Source organism: Oncorhynchus kisutch, linkage group LG20, assembly GCF_002021735.2.
Source record: "Oncorhynchus kisutch isolate 150728-3 linkage group LG20, Okis_V2, whole genome shotgun sequence".
NCBI lineage: Eukaryota > Metazoa > Chordata > Actinopteri > Salmoniformes > Salmonidae > Oncorhynchus > Oncorhynchus kisutch.
Window position 1 is genome coordinate 42,654,172 of NC_034193.2, and position 21,894 is coordinate 42,676,065.

General features: G+C 44.6%; 1 protein-coding gene across 7 annotated transcripts in view; it reads left to right on the plus strand.

Annotated features, from left to right (window-relative positions):
• Positions 1 to 21,894, plus strand: part of LOC109865277 (regulatory-associated protein of mTOR) — a 193,356-nt gene that overhangs the window by 71,515 nt on the left and 99,947 nt on the right. For all 7 annotated transcript variants that reach the window (XM_031799187.1, XM_031799189.1, XM_031799191.1 and 4 more), the window contains exon 7: positions 4,523 to 4,698. In XM_031799187.1, the coding sequence (XP_031655047.1) occupies positions 4,523 to 4,698 (176 nt within the window). The remainder of the gene's footprint in view (positions 1 to 4,522; positions 4,699 to 21,894) is intronic.

Genomic DNA, 21,894 nt, shown 5'->3' on the forward strand with positions numbered 1-21,894 from the left:
AGATAGCAGGGGTCACGGCCCGATAGAGGGATGTAGAGATGGAAAGACGGAGGAGAGAGACGAGGCCCAGTGGCCCATCAATAACACTTAAAGCTGTCAGCGTGTGATAGGCGGTAGAGCGAGGGGGGGCGGGCAAGGAAGAGAGAGGGACAGAGGGAGAGATAGCAACAGAAGTCTAGAGCGCAAGGGAGAGGGATAGAGTAGTGTTTGCTCCTCAGCTGTTAAAAAGTCTTGGTGTAATTGGCCACTGGGTTCTCTTTGGGTCACTATGGGCTAAAGCTCTTGGCTCCAGCCAGCTGGAACTGTTGTCAAATCAAATTGTATTTGTTGCGTACACGTGTTTAGCTGATGTTATTGTGGGTGTAGCGAAATGCTTGTGTTTTCTAGCTCCAACAATGCAGTAATATCTAACAAGCAATGTCAAACAATTACACACAATACAGACATCTAAAGGAATGGAATTAAGAATATATAAATTTTTGGGTGAGCAATGTCAGAGCAGCATAGACTAAGACACAGTAGAATAGGATAGAATACAGTATATAAATATGAGAAGAGTAATGCAAAATTTGTAAACATTATTAAAGTGACCAGTGATTCCTAGGCTATATAGTGCAGCAGCCTCTAATTTGCTAGTGATGGCTATTTAACAGTCTGATGGCCTTGAAATGGAAGCTGTTTTTCAGTTTCTCGTTCCCAGCTTTGATGCACTTGTACTGACCTCGCCTTCTGGATGATATATTGCAATATGGGCCATGTGATTGAATGGAATTTAATGTGCCATAACAGAACTGTCTTTTGGGCCTCCCGAGTGGCGCAGTGGTCTAAGGCACTTCATCGCAGTGCTAGCTGTGCCACTAGAGATTCTGGGTTCGAGTCCAGGCTCTGTCGCAGCCGGCCGCGATTTGGCCGACAGGGATGTCCTTGTCGCATCGCGCACTAGCGACTCATGTGGCGGGCCCGGCGCAGTGCACACTGACACGGTCGCCAGGTGTACAGTGACACATTGGTGCGGCTGGCTTCCGGGTCAAGAAGCGGTGTGGCTGGGTTGTGTTTCGGAGGACGCATGGCTCTCGGACCTTCGCCTCTCCCGAGTCCGTACGGGAGTCGCCGCGATGAGACACTAACTATCAATTGGATACCATGAAATTGGGGTGAAAAAGGCCCAAAAACATTTTAAATAATAAAACTGTCTTTCAATAAAAATAAAAGTGACATATTGAACAAACCTTATTCAACAACATATCAGCTGGCGGAAAGCAAAAGGGCTCCACTTTACACCAGTGCACATCTCCCCCACCTGCACAGCAACAGGAAGAGAGGGATGGGGGAGTGATGGAGAACGAGAGAGAGTTGGAGGAGGGGGATGGAAGGATGAATGGCAGTTGGGAGGGAGAGAAAAGAGAGGGGGGGATAGATGAAAGAGGAATATTGAAATAGGATGAGGGCGGTAGAGGAAGGAGACAGGTGGAGAGACGGGGAGGGAGGTAGTTCCGGAAGACTATTAAAGATGCATGACGGTACCAAGGCAGGGAGTCCCTCTCCATCCCTGTTTCTGCTACAGCATAACGCTCTGCAGCAGAGTGCACGAAGAGGGTGGCCCTAGAACGCACGCACACACACACACACACACACACACACACACACACGGACAGGGACAGACTTTATCCTTTTTTTTTTACCGGGAAATAGGGGGAGTGGTGTGGGAGGATGGGGAGGCCTCTCTCTCCTCTCTCTAACAGACATGCAACCTTCAGTCAGATGGCTTGGTGTCTGAGTGCTCTGTTATGTGCAGTCTGCTTCCTGCTAAATATTTCAGAACTTACTGTATGGAGTCAGCAGTATGATGCTCACCGCATCATCATCTGCTGCGTGGAAATGACTGTGTCCGTGCTCTTTCTTTTTGGGGGGATGGCGTCTGATTGTCGCGCATTTGTCTGTTGGTATATCTGTTCTCAGTCAATGCACACTTCTGTGTGTGCTTGTTGTCTCCTTGCTCTGTCTGTGTGTGTGTTTCTGTGCACGTGCATACCCACACCCCCCCCACCTGATTAGTTCTGTGAATTAGTGTACGCCAATTTATTAGATTTTTTTTTGCATACCCCAGTGTGATGAAAATAAAATCCTTCCATGATTGTAATGCAAATTTATGAGATTACGATATGCTAATATGTTAATATGCTAATTACCGAAAAGCAGACGGTTTAGGCAGTAATGTGGTATTTACCATGAGGTGTGTTGTTTACCCGTATCACAATATCCCAAATTATTTGTGTAACAATATTGTTCCACCATCGTTGATCCATCGCCTTATAGAGGAGTTAAAACATCCATGCTGCGTTGGTGAGCGTAACATTCCCCATTTCATCATTAAGACGAGAAGATGTAATCATACGAGACACTGACATGCACTGTGTTCATACGCCAGCACACACACACACACACACACGTCCCTATTAATCCAGACAGGTCTGAGCAGAGCTGTAGGTTTCGTAGTGCTATTTTATGAGTGTGTATCTAAAAAGCAATGAAGACTCACGTGGACGTCACACTGAGATGTTAGCTAGCTTTGCTGGTCCTACATTTCGTTTCCTTTCTCTGGAGTCTCCTCATTATAACAAGCTACAATTAGAGAGGAAGGCTCTTCTGCCCATAGCTCTGTTGCACCCTGAACTGAGACGTGTAATCATACAACACGCTGAATCTCACACACACACGCACACACCTTACTCTTCATGCCTTTTCATGTTTTGGAGTGTTGAATTTGCACATCACCGAAGGGGGAAAATCTGTAGAAAATGCTGGTCTGTCTGGTTGCGTTTCAGTGTGTCTGTTTACCAGCAAGCCCTTAGGAAAACATGACCAGCCTTCCATCGTCTGCACTCTGGCCTAAGAGGCGTTAATGAATCTAAAATAAGGTTTACCAAGCCTTGCATCAGATGTTGAGGAGTTGTGAGGAGAATTGAGCTATTTTCACCTCACTTTTTCCAGATTGTGTGAGTGCCGTGTGAGTGTCGCACATTCCCTTTTCTCCCTATAGCCTAAGGAGATGTGAGGACAGCCTGATCAACTGGGCATGTGTCCCTGGTCTACTGCGCTGTATGTAAGTGTTTAGGTTGACACTTTGAAGAAGACCTTTCACTTCCTTTCTGCACAGCAATTCTAGCCAGCTTTAAAAACAAGTGTTTTTACCACTTAAAGCAGTTATTTCCCTGTTCTCTCACGGATGTAATGGTACTAGGAGTGGCAGGTAAATCTCAATCTCCTGCGTGCAATGAAAAGTCCCACTCTTCAGCACGCGGTACCATCCATGTACCGTGACGCTAGCTATCATAAGGCTAGACGGACAAAGTGCTTAAAATGGTATTGCATTCTATCATATGCATCAGCTATGTCATCAGTACAAAATCTCCAGATCCTTTGCCTGAAACTCGGCCGCACGTCACATGTTGTTAGTCATTAGAAGATTTAGGCTGCGCCAGAACTGTAGAATTATGGCAGAACTCACACATTTGAAGCTCGAAAGTACAAGCGCTTCAGTCATAAGTCTGAAGTATTTATAAGCCCGGGGAGTCCGTGGTCAAACAGCCCTGGGTGAGGAGGGGATGGGAGCACTCCGAGGTCGTCAAATGAAAAATGGAGCTCACCTCCACAAGCTGCCTAGAGGCAGACTGACATCAAACCAGGTCTGGATGGAACTTTTACACCCATACCAGGAGTAGACACACACACGCACGCACATACACTCAGGCACAAACGTACACACACACCTGTCCATTCCATACACACACACACACGCTCTCTCACACCTTTGTATTCATGGCATTGTACAGGTGGGTCCAGCTCCCCAGAATGATAATATCACATTATCCAGTATCTGCTCCAGAGGCTGTTTGTTCAGAATACACTATGCTATCGGACACCTCCGCCACCCTGAACTCCAAAAGCTCTCTTCCACATCTCATTACTGGGTGATAGCAGAAGTTTATAGGAGTGAGAGGATCCAATGTCCTAAAGGTTTTCACTCCCTCTCTCTGACCTGCACATCCCTCTGGCCTATTATCTGTCTCTTCTCTTTTCTGCTGGTTCTCTTCTTGTTCTTTTATCTGGTCCTCTTTCTCTTGCTCGGTGTTACCATCTCTGTTTTTTTTCTTTTTTTTCTTCCTTCCCTCTTGTTCTGTCATCTTGTTCTGTGTCTACTGTTATTTATCTTTCCCTTTACCTCTCTTTTTTGCTCTTTGACTTTATTTACATTTGAGTCAGTTAGCAGCGCTCTTATCCAGAGTGACTTTTAGGGGGGGGGGGGGGGGGGGGGGTCTAGTCTGCGAGTTCAGTATTACATATTGTCTCTATTATGCCCTGGTGTTCTCTGTTTGTCTGGACATTTTTTTTTTTTTTTTTTTAATTAGAACTAATATTTTATTCCGACGGGGATAGCATGGAATCGGTGTGTCTGTTTGACCTGTGTCTCTATCCCTCTATTAGCCTCATCTCCAATCCAAGTTTTTTTGTCCTCTTCCAGGTGGCAGCCATTAACCCCAACCACCCCCTGGCCCAGATGCCTCTCCCCCCCTCCATGAAGAACTGTATCCAGCTGGCCGCCTGCGAGGCCTCAGAGCTACTGCCCATGAACCCTGACCTCCCCGCTGACCTCTTCACCTCTTGCCTCACCACGCCCATCAAGATCGCCCTGCGCTGGTAAGAGCCACAGTGGACCAGCCAAAAGATGGATCACTCCAACTTAAAACTCCTTATTCTCAGACACCCTGTCTAAGCGGCGTACTTTCCTTGTTCAATGATATTGATATTAGTATGCCAAATAAAGTATTTAGATATATTTTCCACAAGTATGGTCATTAGTAGACATCCCTGCTGTCTAAAGCATTGATGCGTCATTAGTTTTGAACATGTTTGAACATACTGTACTTCGGGGAAATATATTGGTATGGCCTTCATTTGACATACTAATATAATTGCATATCATTCCATATTCCGTTGTATTCTCTGCCTCTAGTGCTGTCTCTGTGTGGTACAGCTGATTTAGTATGTAGATCACACTGAGGGGAGTCTTGCTTACCAACCACAGGTTATTTCATCACCTCTAAAGATCCCCTGTCACTTTACCATGCGTGCCCACACACACACGGCCATCTGTATGATGTGACATTTATATAATGATTGAGTGACGATTAGGGTCGTAGGGCACAACAATATAGTGTGGTGTTTACCAGCGTTACTGGGTTGATGTCTGGCAGAGAGGTGGTTCAACTGGGACGCTAGCACAGGAATCCTCTTGGGAAAGGGTCACGGTCAGTTTGTCTAAAGGGGAGAAAATGGACCTTGAATTAAGATGTCACCCATGTTCAACTTCATGGCGTTTTTTTGCTCTTATTTTTGCCTAATGAATATGACTCTGGCATCGCGGTGTTCTCTGTAGTGTGTTTTCTCCTCTGTTGCTCATGAGTGGAGACCTCAGAATTCTCTGTCTATCCAATCATCAGTGTATTTTCTTTGCCTGTGAGTGAGTGAGTGAGTGAGTGAGTGTGTGTGTGTGTCATTGCCGAGATGGCAGTAACTGAGTTCATGAAATTAGTTTGGTATTCACAATGGGATTAGGCCACGGGACCAAATCTATCCAATCTGTGCATATTAAACGTGATGCTCCATAAGCCGGAACATCTCTCTCCCAACTTTCACTGTATCTATTCAATTCAAAGGGTTTTATTGGCATGGGAAACATGTTTACGTTGTCAAAGCCAGTGAAATGGATCATAAACAAAAGTGAAATGAACAGTAAACATTACTCACACAAGTTCCAAAGGAATAGACACATTTCAAATGTCATATTATGTTGTATACTGTATACTTGTAGGCTGTATACAATGTTGTAACGATGTGCAAATAGTTAAAGGGAAAATAAATATGGGTTGTATTTACAATAGGGTTTGTTTGTTCTTCACTTGTTGCCCTTTTCTTGTGGCAACAGGTCACAAATCTCGCTGCTGTGGTGGCACACCGTGGTATTTAACCCAATATATATGGGAGTTTATCAAAATTGGACTTGTTTTTGAATTCTTTGTGGGTCTGTGTAATCCGAGGGAAATATGTGTCTCAAGTATGATCATACATTTGGAATCTGAAGCGGTAAGGAAGTGTAGATCAGTTTTCTCACCTCATTTTGTGGGCAGTGTGCACAAAGCCTGTCTTCTCTTGAGAGCCAGGTCTGGCTACGGCGGCCTCTCTCAATAGCAAGGCTATGAGCACTGAGTCTGTACGTAGTCAAAGCTTTTCTTAATGTTGGGTCAGTCAGCGGTCAATTATTCTGCCACTGGGTGCTCTGTTTGTGGCCGAATAGCATTCTAGTTTGATCTTTCCAATGTGTCGTATAATTATCTTTTTGTTTTCTCATGATTTGGTTGGGTCTTATTGTGTTGCTGCCTAGGGCTCTGTTTGTTTGCGAACAGAGGACCAGCTTGCTTAGGGGACTCTTCACCAGGTTCAGCTCTCTGTAGGTGATGGCTTTGTTATGGAAGGTTTGGGAATCGCTTCCTTTTAGGTGGTTGTAGAATTTCTTGATATTATGCAGTTAATTTGGCTTTGATGCCTCATGATTGAGTATTGCTCTGTTCTAGTAGACTGTGGTTTTGCTGTGATATGATAGGGGTGTCAGTGGGCTGACTGTGAACTCTCTGAGAGACTCTGGCTTGAGGTCAGTGATGAAGTAATCTACAGTACTACTGCCAAGGGATGATCTGTACGTGTACCTACCGTAAGAGTCCCCTCGACGCCTACCATTGACTATGTACTGACTCGACGTGAGACAGCTGCAGGAGTTTTGATTTGTTTTTGTTGTTTTGTTCTAGTTGTGTCTAGGGGGGCATATTTGGAGGGGAATGTCACCTCCAGGTAGTTGTTTGCCCACTGTGTGTTAAGATTGTCAGGTTCTTGTCCGGTTCTGGTATTTATCTACCAAGGGAATTCTCTTCGATTATAATCACAACCGTATATATTGCCCCCCAAACAGACACATCGATGGCCCTGAACAAACTTTATTTGACTCTATGTAAACTGGAAACAACATATCCTGAGGCTGCATTCATTGTAGCTGGGGATTTTAACAAGGCTAATCTGAAAACAAGACTCCTTAAATTCTATCAGCATATCGATTGTGCTACCAGGGCTGGTAAAACCCTGGATCATTGTTAATCTAACTTCCGCGACGCATATAAAGCCCTCCCCCGCCCTCCTTTCGGAAGAGCTGACCACGACTCCATTTTGTTGCTTCCAGCCGACAGACAGAAACTAAAACAAGAAGCTCCCACGCTCAGGTCTGTTCATCGCTGGTCCGAGTGGGGTGTCTGTTTTTCTGTTTTTCTGTTGCTCCTGTGTGAGATGCTGGGGCTGCGGTTAAGGGTGACGTTCTTCAGGGTCCTGGGAAAGGTGGGGACTGCTGCCATTTGATTTTGAGACACAGTCCCGGGAAATGCTTGCGTTCACCCGCTGTATGGTGGCAGGGTAAACTTATTGTTCTGGTAGCAGGGTGGCAATAACCACTTGTGTGTTGGGGAAAGTGGAAAATGCTTTTTCAATCACTCCCTTGAGTGCTGTGGCCACCCTTTCCTGCCTCGCTCTCAGGTCGTTTGTGCCTGTGTGTGTTATGATGTGGCTGGGGACCCTAGTCGGTCCTCTGACAGCTGCTCCAGGGTACCCCGAGTGTTCGGACACCAGAGTTTAGCCACTTGGTGTTTTGGACAAAGTTCCCTCTCATCAATGCATTTCCCATTTGAGTCAATGAGGAACGCAATCTCTGGGTTCTGTGTGTCCTCAGTGGGGTTATTGTCAGGAGAGCTATCTGGTGGGGGCTGGTACCAGGAGGGGGGAGTCTGCTGTGTTGGTGGATCCTGTCTTGTCTGTCCTGCTGTGGCGTTAAGGCTGTGGTTGAGGTCTGAAGTTGGCTGTTCTGTTGGCTTCTCTGGGAGGATGGCTAGCTCTCTCTCTCATGAGTGGTTGATTGTCACAACTCTGCTTTCTCACCTCCTCCTGCAGTGCTGTGAGCTGTGCCATGTGTTCCTCGCTCTCCTCCTCCAAGTTCTCTCACCTCAGACCGGAGTGCAGCCAGCTTTCTCGGACAGCAGTCCATCTCCACCTTCAGCCCTCTGGGTACTTTGTGTGTGGGGGAGGGTTGTGCTGGCCTGTTTTGTGTGTCTGGAGAGAGTGGACTAGCTCTCTGAGCTCCACCATGTCTCTCTCAAGTTCAGTGAATGTATCCCTCTCAGTGATGGAGGAGCAGTGCAGTTGTGGGACCTGGGTGTGTTTAGTGCTGGGGGGGGGGGGGGGGGGGGGGGGGGTGTGACTATCCTCGTCTGCAGGACAGTTTGAAGAGGTGTGATCAGACTCGCTCGAGGTGGGGGAGTTCGTCACCGGGAGAAATCTTCTCCTGCTGTGCTCTCGCTGTGATTCTGTTGAAGTCCTTTTGGAAATGTATGACGCTGCCCTGCAACACCACTGTTCCATTTCCTACAGGTTGACAGAGGGTGTCTCAGGGTCCGCGTTTTCCACTATTCTGATTTGAACCACCCTCTGCCAATACCCTCTTAAGAGGGGCAGTGTGCTCTTATAGGTGTGTGCCATGCCCAGGGATGGTCTGTGTGGAAGATTAGGTTGCTTACTTTCCCATTTTTGTAGCAGTCAGCAAATAGTGTCTCTGGATTGTCCATGAGAAGCTTTTCTTTGTACTCTTTCCGTGCCTTGTCATTTTTAATATCCAAGGGTACTGGACTGTGGTGACCTCTGCACAGAATGAAGCCATGCAGCAGGGGGGGGCGAAAGAGGCCTCTGCATTTGGGTGGGGGAGGGACACTGCTGGATGAAAGCTCTCTAGGAGTGGCAACATGCCCTTTCATGTTAGGTTGAATGTCTGGTATACCATACAACTTCAATTAATAGCCCAGGCGTTTATTTGCTTCCATCACCTAGCAGTCTTGCCCTCGTCTGATCCACCTTGCAGTCTTGCCCTCGTCTGATCCACCTTGCAGTCTTGCCCTCGTCTGATCCACCTTGCAGTCTTGCCCTCGCCTGATCCACCTAGCAGTCTCGCCCTCGCCTGATCCACCTAGCAGTCTCGCCCTCGCCTGATCCACCTAGCAGTCTCGCCCTCGCCTGATCCACCTAGCAGTCTCGCCCTCGCCTGATCCACCTAGCAGTCTCGCCCTCGCCTGATCCACCTAGCAGTCTCGCCCTCGCCTGATCCACCTAGCAGTCTCGCCCTCGCCTGATCCACCTAGCAGTCTCGCCCTCGCCTGATCCACCTAGCAGTCTCGCCCTCGCCTGATCCACCTAGCAGTCTCGCCCTCGCCTGATCCACCTAGCAGTCTCGCCCTCGCCTGATCCACCTAGCAGTCTCGCCCTCGCCTGATCCACCTAGCAGTCTCGCCCTCGCCTGATCCACCTAGCAGTCTCGCCCTCGCCTGATCCACCTAGCAGTCTCGCCCTCGCCTGATCCACCTAGCAGTCTCGCCCTCGCCTGATCCACCTAGCAGTCTCGCCCTCGCCTGATCCACCTAGCAGTCTCGCCCTCGCCTGATCCACCTAGCAGTCTCGCCCTCGCCTGATCCACCTAGCAGTCTCGCCCTCGCCTGATCCACCAAGCAGTCTCGCCCTCGCCTGATCCACCAAGCAGTCTCGCCCTCGTCTGATCCACCAAGCAGTCTCGCCCTCGTCTGATCCACCTAGCAGTCTCGCCCTCGTCTGATCCACCTAGCAGTCTCGCCCTCGCCTGATCCACCTAGCAGTCTCGCCCTCGTCTGATCCACAGACAAACACAAGTGATTTGAGCTTTCTGCCCAAGATAAATTCTCATGTGAAATTTGAGTTCCTCGATCCAAAATGGCTGTCACAATGTCCGATTGATAGAATAAATTGTTCTTCTGGTAAGTTGCTGTTCTCCATTTGACTCCTTAGAAATGACAAGGTCATGCCAGTTTGTGAAGCATTTCAGAGTAGACATTGTATTTGCAAAGCACTGTTTGCCAGATTCTAACATCATAAATGCTTTAGCAGGTTGTGAGCCCTTTGTAAATATCATTGACTGATGACGCTGAGATCTGTTGGGTGAGGAGGACGGGCAAACTTCAAGATGTACTCATAGGACATTTAAAAAGCAATTATTTTTTGTCAATAACACAATGGATTTCGATATTCTATTATTACTGAAGGTCAACATATAAGACTTACGCCGGGTCCCACATGGCACCATAGTCCCTATATAGTGGACTACTTCAGACCAGAGACCTATGGGGGCCCTATTTTGACCTTCAGTTTAATGAGGTCTCTGTAGTGTCATTAATATGAATGACTTAAAAAAATAGCCATTTCTGGACTTTGTTGGATTAACAATCAGGAATACATTGGTCTCAGGTGTGCACACGTGACGTACAGACACGCGCCACTCATGGTTTTTCAATCAAAGGATGAAGTGTAGGCTAATGGCTACTAAAAATGGCAGTTTCTGAGGAAAGTGAAAGACTAGAGTAGCCATTTCCTCTTCTGTATCAACTCTTTTCATGCTCAAAGGATCCGTTATAGTAGGATGCATTGGTGTACAATAGTACGTTTTATAGGCATGGAATTCCCAGTGTCAACATTAAACTGGTCTGGTAAAAATAAAGGTTAGTGATGAAGTCATTTAACTGTAGATAATATTTATATAGCCAAGTCTAATTGCTGAAGGATTTGATAGTCTTCGAGTAAACGCCATTGGATTGGTCATAACAACAGATGTTTTCCAATTCTAGAAATATCTATTATCAGCCCTTGAGGCTGCAGTGAAATCTGCCTCTCGCTCACTCTCACCCGGTCTCCCCTCTATGCTGAAAGAGGCGTGCTTCTCTCCTTAGTTAATTGCATTCAGCCCGGAGTGAGAAAAGGAGTGGGGGGAAAAAAACAGACGAAGGCTCACCAAGACGTCGAGGCCTCTGCTTCCAAACCTGCAGGAAAATTACACTGAGGAAAGTGAACGAAAGAGGGAAGGGGGATGAGAGGGAGAGAGCGAATGAACATAGGGAGAGATGCAGAGAGAAGGCTTCCTTGCTTACCAGAGCAAGAAAATCATTACTGATTTCCCTGTTAATGGAGGGGGAGAAGAGAGGAGTGTAAAAGGGGGGATAAAGGGAAAGGTATGAGGCAGGAAAGAAGAGAGGAAAGGCGGGAAAGTAGTGGAGACGAGAGAAGCGGACAAGAAGGAAGGATGAGAAGGTTCTGAGGAGGAAGGAAAAGAGGGGAGAAGAGAGCAGGGTTAAATAAGGAAAGGGGAAAGGAGGATTGTTATGTTTGAGTCCGCATGCTTATCCACAGCCGCTGGAAGTAGGGGTGCTGAGGGTGCTGCGGCACCCTTTTGATCAATGAAAAAAAAAAAAAGTCTGCTTTTTTAAAAACCGACTTAGTGCACTAAGCCTCATATTGCTGTATGAGCGGAGAGCGGGGAAAAAAGATACTTGTCAGCAGAACGGGGAGAGAAATCTTCCCATAACCATTTGCTTATCAGAAGGTTGGGAGCATCATATGGCCTCGTGTGACTGTAGCGGAGTAGCTGCATCTTCCTGCTGAATCTTTAAAGAACACTCCTGTTCTGCTGCTCCTTCTGAGCACACTCCTCATGCCAACCCTGCCACCCGGGCATCATGTGTGTTTTCACTAAGGAAGGTCTGACGTACTCACACAAGCAAGCACAAACTCAAGCAAGTGCACACACACAGAGGCAGGCACACAAACGTGCACATATACACAGGCATGCACGTTTGTGTGTGCGTGCTTGAGCAGGGTTTAACGTGAAAAAAAAATGCTTTCTCTCTACATTCAGCTGTTTATAGGCTATATTTGGTTAATATAATATACAACACACAGGCTCATTGTGTTCAGGACAACCCAGGGTAAAATGCTGTCTGTGTGCGGCCTGCCTGCTGCCTGCGCACAGATCTCTCACACCTAAAAAACTAAGTACTTTAAAATGTGTTAAATAACATGACTTGCCAACACCATTTAGTAGAAAGAAAAGACATCTTCCACTAGGAATTGATTCCTAAGATTCAGTATTTTTTAAATGACTAGACTGATTAGTTGCCACACTTCCTGGAATTCAAACACTGTCTTTCATAGCGAGCTAGCGAGGGACGGAGAGAGAGGGGAGGGGCACAGTATAGACAGGTTGGCCACCAGGCAGACAGTCAGAACCGTGCACTAGGCCCATCTATCAGCAATCAAAAGCTGCTGTATTTCTGCAATTTCTTAGCTTGCAATGTCTTGCAACTTCAGTAAAGTAGAGCATATCATCAATGAATAGGCTAGGATATTCTACATGCAATAGACTGAATACTGAACACACTCTCACATCATTAGCAAAGAGAAAGGGCGGGTGAGCCAGCAATTTATTGAAAATAAATACAGGAATATAATTTACGTAAGTATTCACACCAGAGTCAATACTTTGTAGAAGCACCTTTAGCGCCGGTTACAGCTTTCTTTTGGGTAAGTCTCTAAGAGCTTTGCACACCTGGATTGTACATCATTTGCCAATCTTTTTACAAAATTTTTTTTATATAAAATTTTTATTTTTTACAAATACTTCAACCGCTTTCAAGTTTATTCTTTATCATTGCTTGACATCCATTTTCAAGTCTTGCTGTAGATTTTCAAGCTGATTTAAGTCAAATCTGTAAATAAGCCACTCGGGAAGATTCAACATTATCTAACACCTGTGCAGATTTTGCCTTGCGTTTGAGGTTTTGTTCTGCTTAAAGGTAAATTTTTCTCCCAGCGTCTGTTGGAAAGCAGACAGAACCAGGTTTTCATCTAGGATTTTGCATGTGCTTATAGCTGTGTTTAGTTTCTTTTTATCCTATAAAACTCCCTAGTCCTTGCCGATGACAAGCATACCTATAACATTATGCAGCCACCACCATGCTTGAAAATATGAAGAGTGGTACTCAGTGATGTGTTGTGTTGTTTTTGCCTCAAACGCAACATTTGTATTCAGGACGAAAAGTTAATTTCTTTGACACATGTTTTTGCAATTTTAGTGCCTTATTGCAAACAGGATGCATGTTCCAAACAGGATGCATGTTTTGGAATATTATTTTTTCTATACAGGCTACCTCCTTTTCACTCTGTCTTTTAGGTTAGTATTGTGGAGTAACTACAATGTTGTTGAACAGTCCTCAGTTTATTTCTATCACAACCATTCAACTGTAACTGTCTTAAAGTCACCACTGGCCTCAAGGTGAAATCCCTGAGCGGTTTCCTTCCTCTCTGGCAACTGAGTTAGAAAGGATGCCTGTATCTTTGTAATGACTGGGTGTATTGATACACCATACAAAGTGTAACTAATAACTTCACCATGCTCAAAGGGATATTCAGAGTCTGTTTTTTTAAATGTTGACCCATCTACCAATAGGTGCCCTTCTATGCGAGATTTTGGAAAACCTCCCCTGACTATATGGTTGAATCTGTATTTAAATTCCCTGCTCGACTGATGGACCTTACAGATAATCAAATGTATGTGTGGGGTACAGAGATTAAAAAAAAATCTGTCCATGCAACTTTTTACGTGACTTATTAAGCAAATCTTTACTCCAGTGCTTATTTAGGCTTGCCATAACAAAGGGGTTAAATACTTTCAAATACTTCATTTATTCATTTGTAAAAATGTCTAAAAACATAATTCCACTTTGGCGTTATGGGGTGTTTGTTGTGTTTAGGCCAGTGAAAAATCTTAATTTAATGCATTTTAAATTCAGGCTGTACCAACAAAAAAGTCAAGGGGCGTGAATACTTTCAGAAGGTACTGTACCTTAAAGTAGAGAGCTGCATTGATCTCTGTCGGATCCAGCAAGTCCTCCGGGTATCCCGCGTGTCTCAACAGAGAGAATTGCGGTGAGGTTTGCATTTTTCATGCTGCTAGCCGGAGCATGGGGTCAGACAGACGACTTTGGGATGAAACTATTTTGGTTGTCCAGCAGATTATTTGGAAATGGTTGTCTTTCTCCTTTGTGTGGCTTAGTGTACCCATTTTTCACACACTCGTTGCTTCAACTTTAGCCTGCCTCTCCTAGTTGGGCGTGAGAGTTCAAGTGCACCTACGTGTAGTCTCATTGGCGGGGAATCACATGGCAGTTACTTACAATTAAATGAACTTAAATATGATTAGACTGGAGTTTACTACAGTGTCTGTAAATAAATATTGATCATGGAAATAAGTGGAAGGTGCTCAACCAACGTGAGCAGAGGTGCAATCAAAGATTTCTATCATCAATGAAAAGGAACAAGGCGCACATATGTTAGGCCATATTGGTGACCGAGTGTTGATTACCCATTTGTTTGTTTGTCTGCAACGACCACTTCAAATTTGGGTGTATAAAATCGAGCACACAGCCATGCAATCTCCATAGGATAAACATTGGCAGTAGAATGGCCTTACTGAAGGGCTTAGTGAATTTCAGCATGGCACAGTTATAGGATGCCACCTTTCCAACAAGTCAGTTTGTCAAATTACTGCCCTGGTTTAACAGCAAGTGCTGTTATTGTGAAGTGGAAACGTCTAGGAGCAACAACAGTGGTAGGCCACACAAGCTTCCAGAACTGGACCATTGAGTGCTGAACCGTGTAAAAATCTGTCCTCGGTTGCACACTCACTACTGAGTTCCAAACTGCCCCTGGAAGCAACATCAGTACAAGAACTGTTTGCCAGGAGCTTCTTGAAATGGTTTTTCATGGCCGAGCAGCCACACACAAGCCTAAGGTTACTATGCGCAATGCCAAGTGTTGGCTGGAGTTGTGTAAAGCTTGCCGCCATTGGATTCTGGAGCAGTAGAAACGTGGTCTCTGGGGTGATGGATCACGCTTCACCATCTGGCAGTCCGACAGACACATCTGGTTTTTGCGGATGCCAACTGTAAGGTTTGGTGGAGGAGGAACGATGGTCTGGGGCTGTTTTTTCATGGTTTGGTCTAGGCCCCTTAGTTCCAGTTAAGGGAAATCTTAACACTACAGCATACAATGACATTTTAGACAATTAAGTCTTTCCAACTTTGTGCGAACAGTTTGGGGAAGGCCCTTTCCTGTTTCAGCCAGACAATGCCTCAGAAATGTGCACAGAAATGGTTTGTTGAGATTGGTGTGGAAGAACCTGGGTGGCCTGAACAGAGCCCTGACCTCGACCTCATCGAACACCTTTGGGATGTATTGGAATGCATACTGCGAGCCTGGCCTAATCACCCAACATCAGTGATTGACCTCACTAATGCTCTTGTGGCTGAATAGGTCCCCGCAGCAATGTTCCAACATCTAGTGGAAAGCTTTCCCAGTAGAGTGGAGGCTGTTATAGCAGCAAAGGGGGGATCAACTCCATATTAATGCCCATGATTTTGGAATGACATGTTCAACGAGCAGGTGTCCATATACTTTTGGTCATGTAGTGTAGGCTCTATCCTCTTTGCAAAACGTAGCAAGTGTTGGATCGCATCATTCTTGCTGCTTCCAGTTCAGTAGCCATCCCTGCGAGGTCAGGTGTGCATGTGGTCCCAATGAAATAGAGTAGGCAATAGCCTATGCATGGGCGGAGAAGCACGGGGCAGTTATCTTTCCAAGGAAATGTACTTCCTAAATATGATTAGGCTATAGTTGACAACATTGCGTAGAAATAAATATTGATCATCCATATTTCTGTCTGAAAATCTTCAAGGAAATCCTAGTCGATCACAAAACATTTCTGTAGAAAAGCCAACGATTAATCCTTGCCACAGAGTTTCGAAACCCAGAGGCGCAACATTGTGAGACTTCCGGGAACGCTCGCGAAACAGACCAAGTAGGGTAAGTCAACGATTCTTCATGATGTTCATTTTCTAGATCTCGAAAGGCACAATCTAGATTCGAGCCGATGTCTTAAGTTGTTGAACATGTTATTTCTACAACCTCGCGAAAGTGACAAACTGACATGTTTCCGTTTTTGTCAAAAACAACTTCAAATCGAATGAGTGCTTTTGATTTGACAGCCTGCCCATGCGCAGTTCAGCACATGACGACCGTTAGACCCGATGAGGTGTTTCTGTGCTTCGCTAGCCAACGTCACCATGACATTAGAGAAGCAGTTCCCGCTAAATGCATTTGATTGATTGAACATGCGAGTTTACTTCCCCACTGTGAAGTCACCACAGAGAAGAACAACAGCTACATTTACATTACACTCTGTGTGTTACACCCTCCCATGTTTCCTCCTTCCCCCCTGTTGACTAAGGAGATGTGAGGACAGAGAGAATGAGTAGTTCGTTTACTGACGCATTTTCATTCAGAATTGATCAGTGTGGTGCCTTTTTGAAGGTGTACTGTCACAACATCCTAGATAATGAAAAGAAGCGACTTGAGTTGACAGGAAAGGCTAAGTTTTCAGGAGGGAAGCGAAGGTCGCGCTCATGCATGCACTAAAGCGTGCGCGCACACACACACACACACGCGTGTACTTTTCTTTTTCTGTTATGTGTGTTTGCATGAGTGTAAGAACTTAGCTTCCTTAGCGGAAACACACACCATCCCCAGATGGAATGAGATTGAGGCAGTCACCTGTCAAGGAGTTGGCAGCAGAACAGAAGTATTGTTTAAAGATTCAACAGGAAGATGGTGCTTCTCAGCTCCTCACAGTCACGAGGGCACGACTGACTCCTAACCATCCGATAAGCATGCTGAGTCCCTCAAGAATCACTATCCTCATTTCCTTTCCTTATTTAACCCCCCCCCTTCTTTCCAACCTCCTCAGATCTTTCTCACCCATCTTTCCTCTCCCTTCCTCATTTCTCCACTCCTTCCTCCTTTCTTCTCTCCTTCCCCCCTTTCCTCCCTCATACCTTTCCCTTTCTTTTCATCCTCTCTTGTTCCATCCTTTCCTGTCTCCTCACCATCTCTGCTCTTCTCCTTTCCCCCTCCATTACCATAGCCACTCTCTATCTGAACATCGGGGAAATCCCTTGAAGCCAGTGCTCTATCAGTAATGATTTTCTGCTCTGGTGAGCAAGGAATCTCTCTCCCTCTCTATATTCGCACTAACTATCTCATCCCCATCTTTCATTCTCTTCCCTTTGTACGTTTTCTGCAGGTTTGGAAGCCGAAGTAAGCCTGTCTTAGTGAGCTTTCTCGTCTGTTTTTCTCATTGCGGCGCTGAATGCAATTAGCTAAGGAGAGAAGCACATGCCTCTTTCAGCATGGACGGGAGAAAGAGACAGATTTCACTGCAGTCTCGACTGGTCTGATAATGGATATTTCTAGTATTGGAAATCATTCTTTGTTATGACCCATCCAATAGCTTTACTCTAAGACTATCAAATCCTTAAGCAATTTGGTACTTGGCTATATAAATATTATCTACATGTTTTATTTTACCAGATAAGTTGTGGCCAAGTGAGCTAATTGGGAACAAAGGATTTAGGTGGCCATGATAATATATGTTGGGTTTGAAATTTAGCCAAGACCCAATATACTTGCAACAAATACCAAGAGGTGATGACTGAGACCTCTGTTTATTGTCACAACCAAAGAGTATTGCTACTTTTTTGGTATGACATGCCTATTAATGTCCTTCCCCAGTGGTATTATTGTACGCCAATGCATCCCACTATAATGGATCCTGATGAAAAGATAGTTGACAAAGAAAAGGAAATGATTTCTCCAGTCTTTCACTTTTTATCAGAAACTGCCATTTCAAATCAAATCAAGGTTTATTTGTCACGTGCGCCGAATACAACAGTGAAATGCTTACTTACAGGCTCTAACCAACAGTACAAAAAAAGGTGTTAGGTGAACAATAGGTAAGTAAAGTAATAAAAACAACAGTAAAAAAGACAGTGAAAAATAACAGCAGCAAGGTACCCATTAGCCTATACGTCATCCTTAGAAAACAAACATATGCGAGCGACAAATGCCTGTCTGTACGGCATGTGTGCCTGTGTGAGACCTTTCCTAAATAAAAAATGTAAATAAACTTTTCCTTGACAGAAGACCTATTATATTTTTTTGCCGTTCTTACCTTCTCCACTAGAGGGCATGTCAGAGCAATTTCTTATTCCCAAAATGTCAAACTATTTTTGCTTTGTCATAATGGGATAGTGTGTAGATTTTTATTTTTTCCCCTTATCAATTTAATCCATTTTAAAATAAGGCTGTAATGTAGCCAAACGTGGAAAAAGTCGAGGGGTCTGAATACTTTCTGAATGCACTGTCTAATGGAAGAAGTCCCTTGAGAGGACCTGTGTTCTGAAAGATGAGACGTTGAGGACGATAATAAACACAGTTTTGATGTCATTAGGGGTGTGATCTTTTAAACATTAAAACCTTTAAACGAAATTGGGATCCTTATATATAATTTTAAACTCCGCAAAAAAAGAAACTCTCTCCTCTCTGTCAAATGCGTTTATTTTCAGCAAACTTAATGTGTAAATATTTGTAAGAACATAAGATTCAACAACTGAGAAATAAACTGAACAAGTTCCACAGACATGCGACTAACATAAATTTAAGTCCCTGAACAAGGGGTGGGGGGGGTCAAAATCAAATCAAACAGTCAGTATCTGGTGTGGCCACCAGCTGCATTAAGTACTGCAGTGCATCTCTGCTCATGGACTGCACCAGATTTGCCAGTTCTTGCTGTGAGATGTTATCCCACTCTTTCACCAAGGCACCTGCAAATTCACAGACATTTCTGGGGGGATTGGCCCTAGCCCCCACCCTCTGACGCAACAGGTCACAGACCTGCTCAATGGAATTGAGATCCTTGCTCTTCGCTGGCCATGGCAGAACACTGACATTCCTGTCTTGCAGGAAATCACACACAGAACCAGCAGTATGGCTGGTGGCATTGTTATGCTGGAGGGTCATGTCAGGATGAGCCTGCAGGAAGCGTACCACACGAGGGAGGAGGATGTCTTTCCTGTAATGCACAGTGTTGCGATTACCTGCAATGACAACAAGCTCAGTCCGATGATGTTGTGACACACTGCCCCAGACCATGACGGACCCTCCACCTTCAAATCGACCCCGCTTCCAGAGTACAGGTCTCGGTGTAACGCTCTTTCCTTCGACGATGAATGCTAATCCAACCATCACCCCTTGTGAGACAAAACCGTGACTCGTCAGTGAAGAGCACTTTTTGCCAGTCCTGTCTGCTCCAGCAATGGTGGGTTTGTACCCATAGGTGACGTTGTTGCCGGTGATGTCTGCCTTACAGCAGGCCTACAAGCCCTCAGTCCAGCCTCTCTCAGCCTATTGCAGACAGTCTGATAACTAATGGAGGGATTGTGTGTTCCTAATGTAACTCGGGCAGTTGTTGTTGCCATCCTGTGCCTGTCCCGCAGGTGTGATGTTCGGATGTACCGATCCTGTGCAGGTGTTGTTACACGTGGTCTGCCACTGCGAGGATGATCAGCTTTCCATGTGGTCTCCCTGTATCGCTGTCTTAGGTGTTTCACAGTACGGACATCGCAATTCATTGCCATGGCCACATCTGCAGTCCTCGTGCCTCCTTGCAGTCTTGAAAAAGTGACTTTTTTGTTGCTGAGTTTATATGGGTCAAATACTTACGTTTTTCAAAGTAGCAAAAATATAAAACAACAATTACAATTCCCTTCAAGGCTTTTTTATGTTCATTGGAATGTCACCTATGCAATTATATTAGTTAAATTCAAGAATAAAGCCAATTCATTTTTTATTGTGATTCATATGAATGTACCCTAGTAAAATGTAATTCAGCATAACACTAAGTATTAAAAATCTATATTTTTTTCATAATCACAAGGTTTTATATCCATACACAGACTGGCAGAAATATAACTACCCAGAAAAAAGTACATTATTTTATTTTTAATACCACATTTGATGCGTCACGGGTATCAAAACGTCCTGCCTTACACTGGGGAAAAATATTTTTCACTTCATCCTTTTGAGATTTGTTTTTGTCTCTGAGTCAACAAAAAACTCCCTCTCCATTTCTCGCTAACATGTTTTGTTACTATTTCAAATCTATTCAAATCAAATTGTATTATTCACAGGTGCCGAATACAACAGGTGTACAGTGAAACGCTTACTTACGAGCCCCTAACCAACAATGCAGTATAAAAAAACTAAAACAAATAGGAATAAGAGAAATGTAAAAAGTAATTAAAGAGCAACAGTAAAAAAATAACAATATATATGCCGGTACAGAGTCAATGTGCGGGGGCACTGGTTAGTTGAGGTAGTGTGTACAGTTAATTAAAGTGACTTTGCATAGATGACAGTGGAGGGGAGGGGGCAATGCAAATAGTCTGGGTAGCCGTTTGACTCGGTGTTCAGGAGTCTTATGGCTTGGGGGTAGAAGCTGTTTAGAAACCACGAGGCTGTCTCGTGGTTGTCGGTGATCAGGCCTACCACTGTTGTGTCATCGGCAAATGTAATGATGGTGTTGCAGTCGTGCCTGGCTGTGCAGTCAAGTGAACAGGGAGTAATCACTTTACTATAATTTGAGCCTGCGGCAAACACTTTCCGTTGCATTAAGTTGCATTATTACACGATTATTACATGATAGTTAATGTTGTAGTTATGCATTGTTACACTGTAACTGGTACATTTCTATTCAATACAGGTACACAGATGCAGTTTCAAGATACCTACACAAAATATCTACATAAAATGCCCATCAAACTACTTAAATTTAAAGTGTACTGTCTCGATTTTTCATGAAGTGCCCCAGCTATTAACTAATATAATTCATAATCCATTTTAATCCATAATTGTGTATAATATTATATTAACTAATATAATCCATCAGTTTTACCTTAACTGCAGTGTAATAAAACATTAACTACAGTGTAATAGTACATTTTAAGGTTAAGTGTTATCCACCCAGCTTTATGCCGTGCAGCCCTCTCCTTATTAGACAACTACATCTACAGTATAAAGAAAATGTCCCTTGAAATACCTTAAAATACTATAAAATAGTTTAAAATGATAATATTCAGTATTCATACAAGTAAATATGAATTGCATGATTAAATGTTGTAAACTAGTGAAAACATGGGATAACAAAGCTACTGTCCTTCAGCATAACGGAAGACATAGTGGTATATCAGGTAAAGGTGAAATCATAAAATATTTCAGAGATTTACTCACCTCATCACATTGATACATAATCCAAGATGGCGTAGCAGTCAGATGTCAGTTTTCTTGTATATATTTCTTATATATTTTAAATCTCAATTTCCATCTACAGACTGAACATACTCTCCTGCAGTCTGCCTCAGCCAATGTGGTATGGATCTGTTATTTTTTCACTTTGGAACCAGAACCCCCATCAGAAGCTAGCCAGCTTACTAGCTAGTAGTCAGTTAGCCACTGCTAGCGGTCATTACAGTTAACTCGGACATCAGCCAGCCTCAGCCCGGTCAGTTCCTGCCAGTCTGCACATGGCGATATCAACCCGGAGCATATCGGACTGCTTTTTATCTACCACATCTCCGGATTCCTTCAGCAAGCTCTGAACCTTTACACCGGATCATTGCAGCTAGCTAGATGCTATCTGAGTGGCTACTCCTGGCTAACGTCTCTGTCCCGAAGCAAGCACCAGTTAGCCTGGAGCTAGGCCCATCTCCCGGCTACCCGAAGAGGTCCATCAGCCGATTCTTGAGCTACAATACCTATTTTGCCAATTGGCCTGGACCCTTTAACTGCCGACACGGAGCCCCGCTGATCCATCATGACTGGTCTGCCGACGTAACCGTCCGAGGGGGTTTCAACAGGCTCTATCCTTGTGACGGCCCCCGGAGGCCCATCTGCTAGCCTGCTAGCCCCGACCCGCTAGCTGTCTGAATCGCCTTGTCTCCAGCT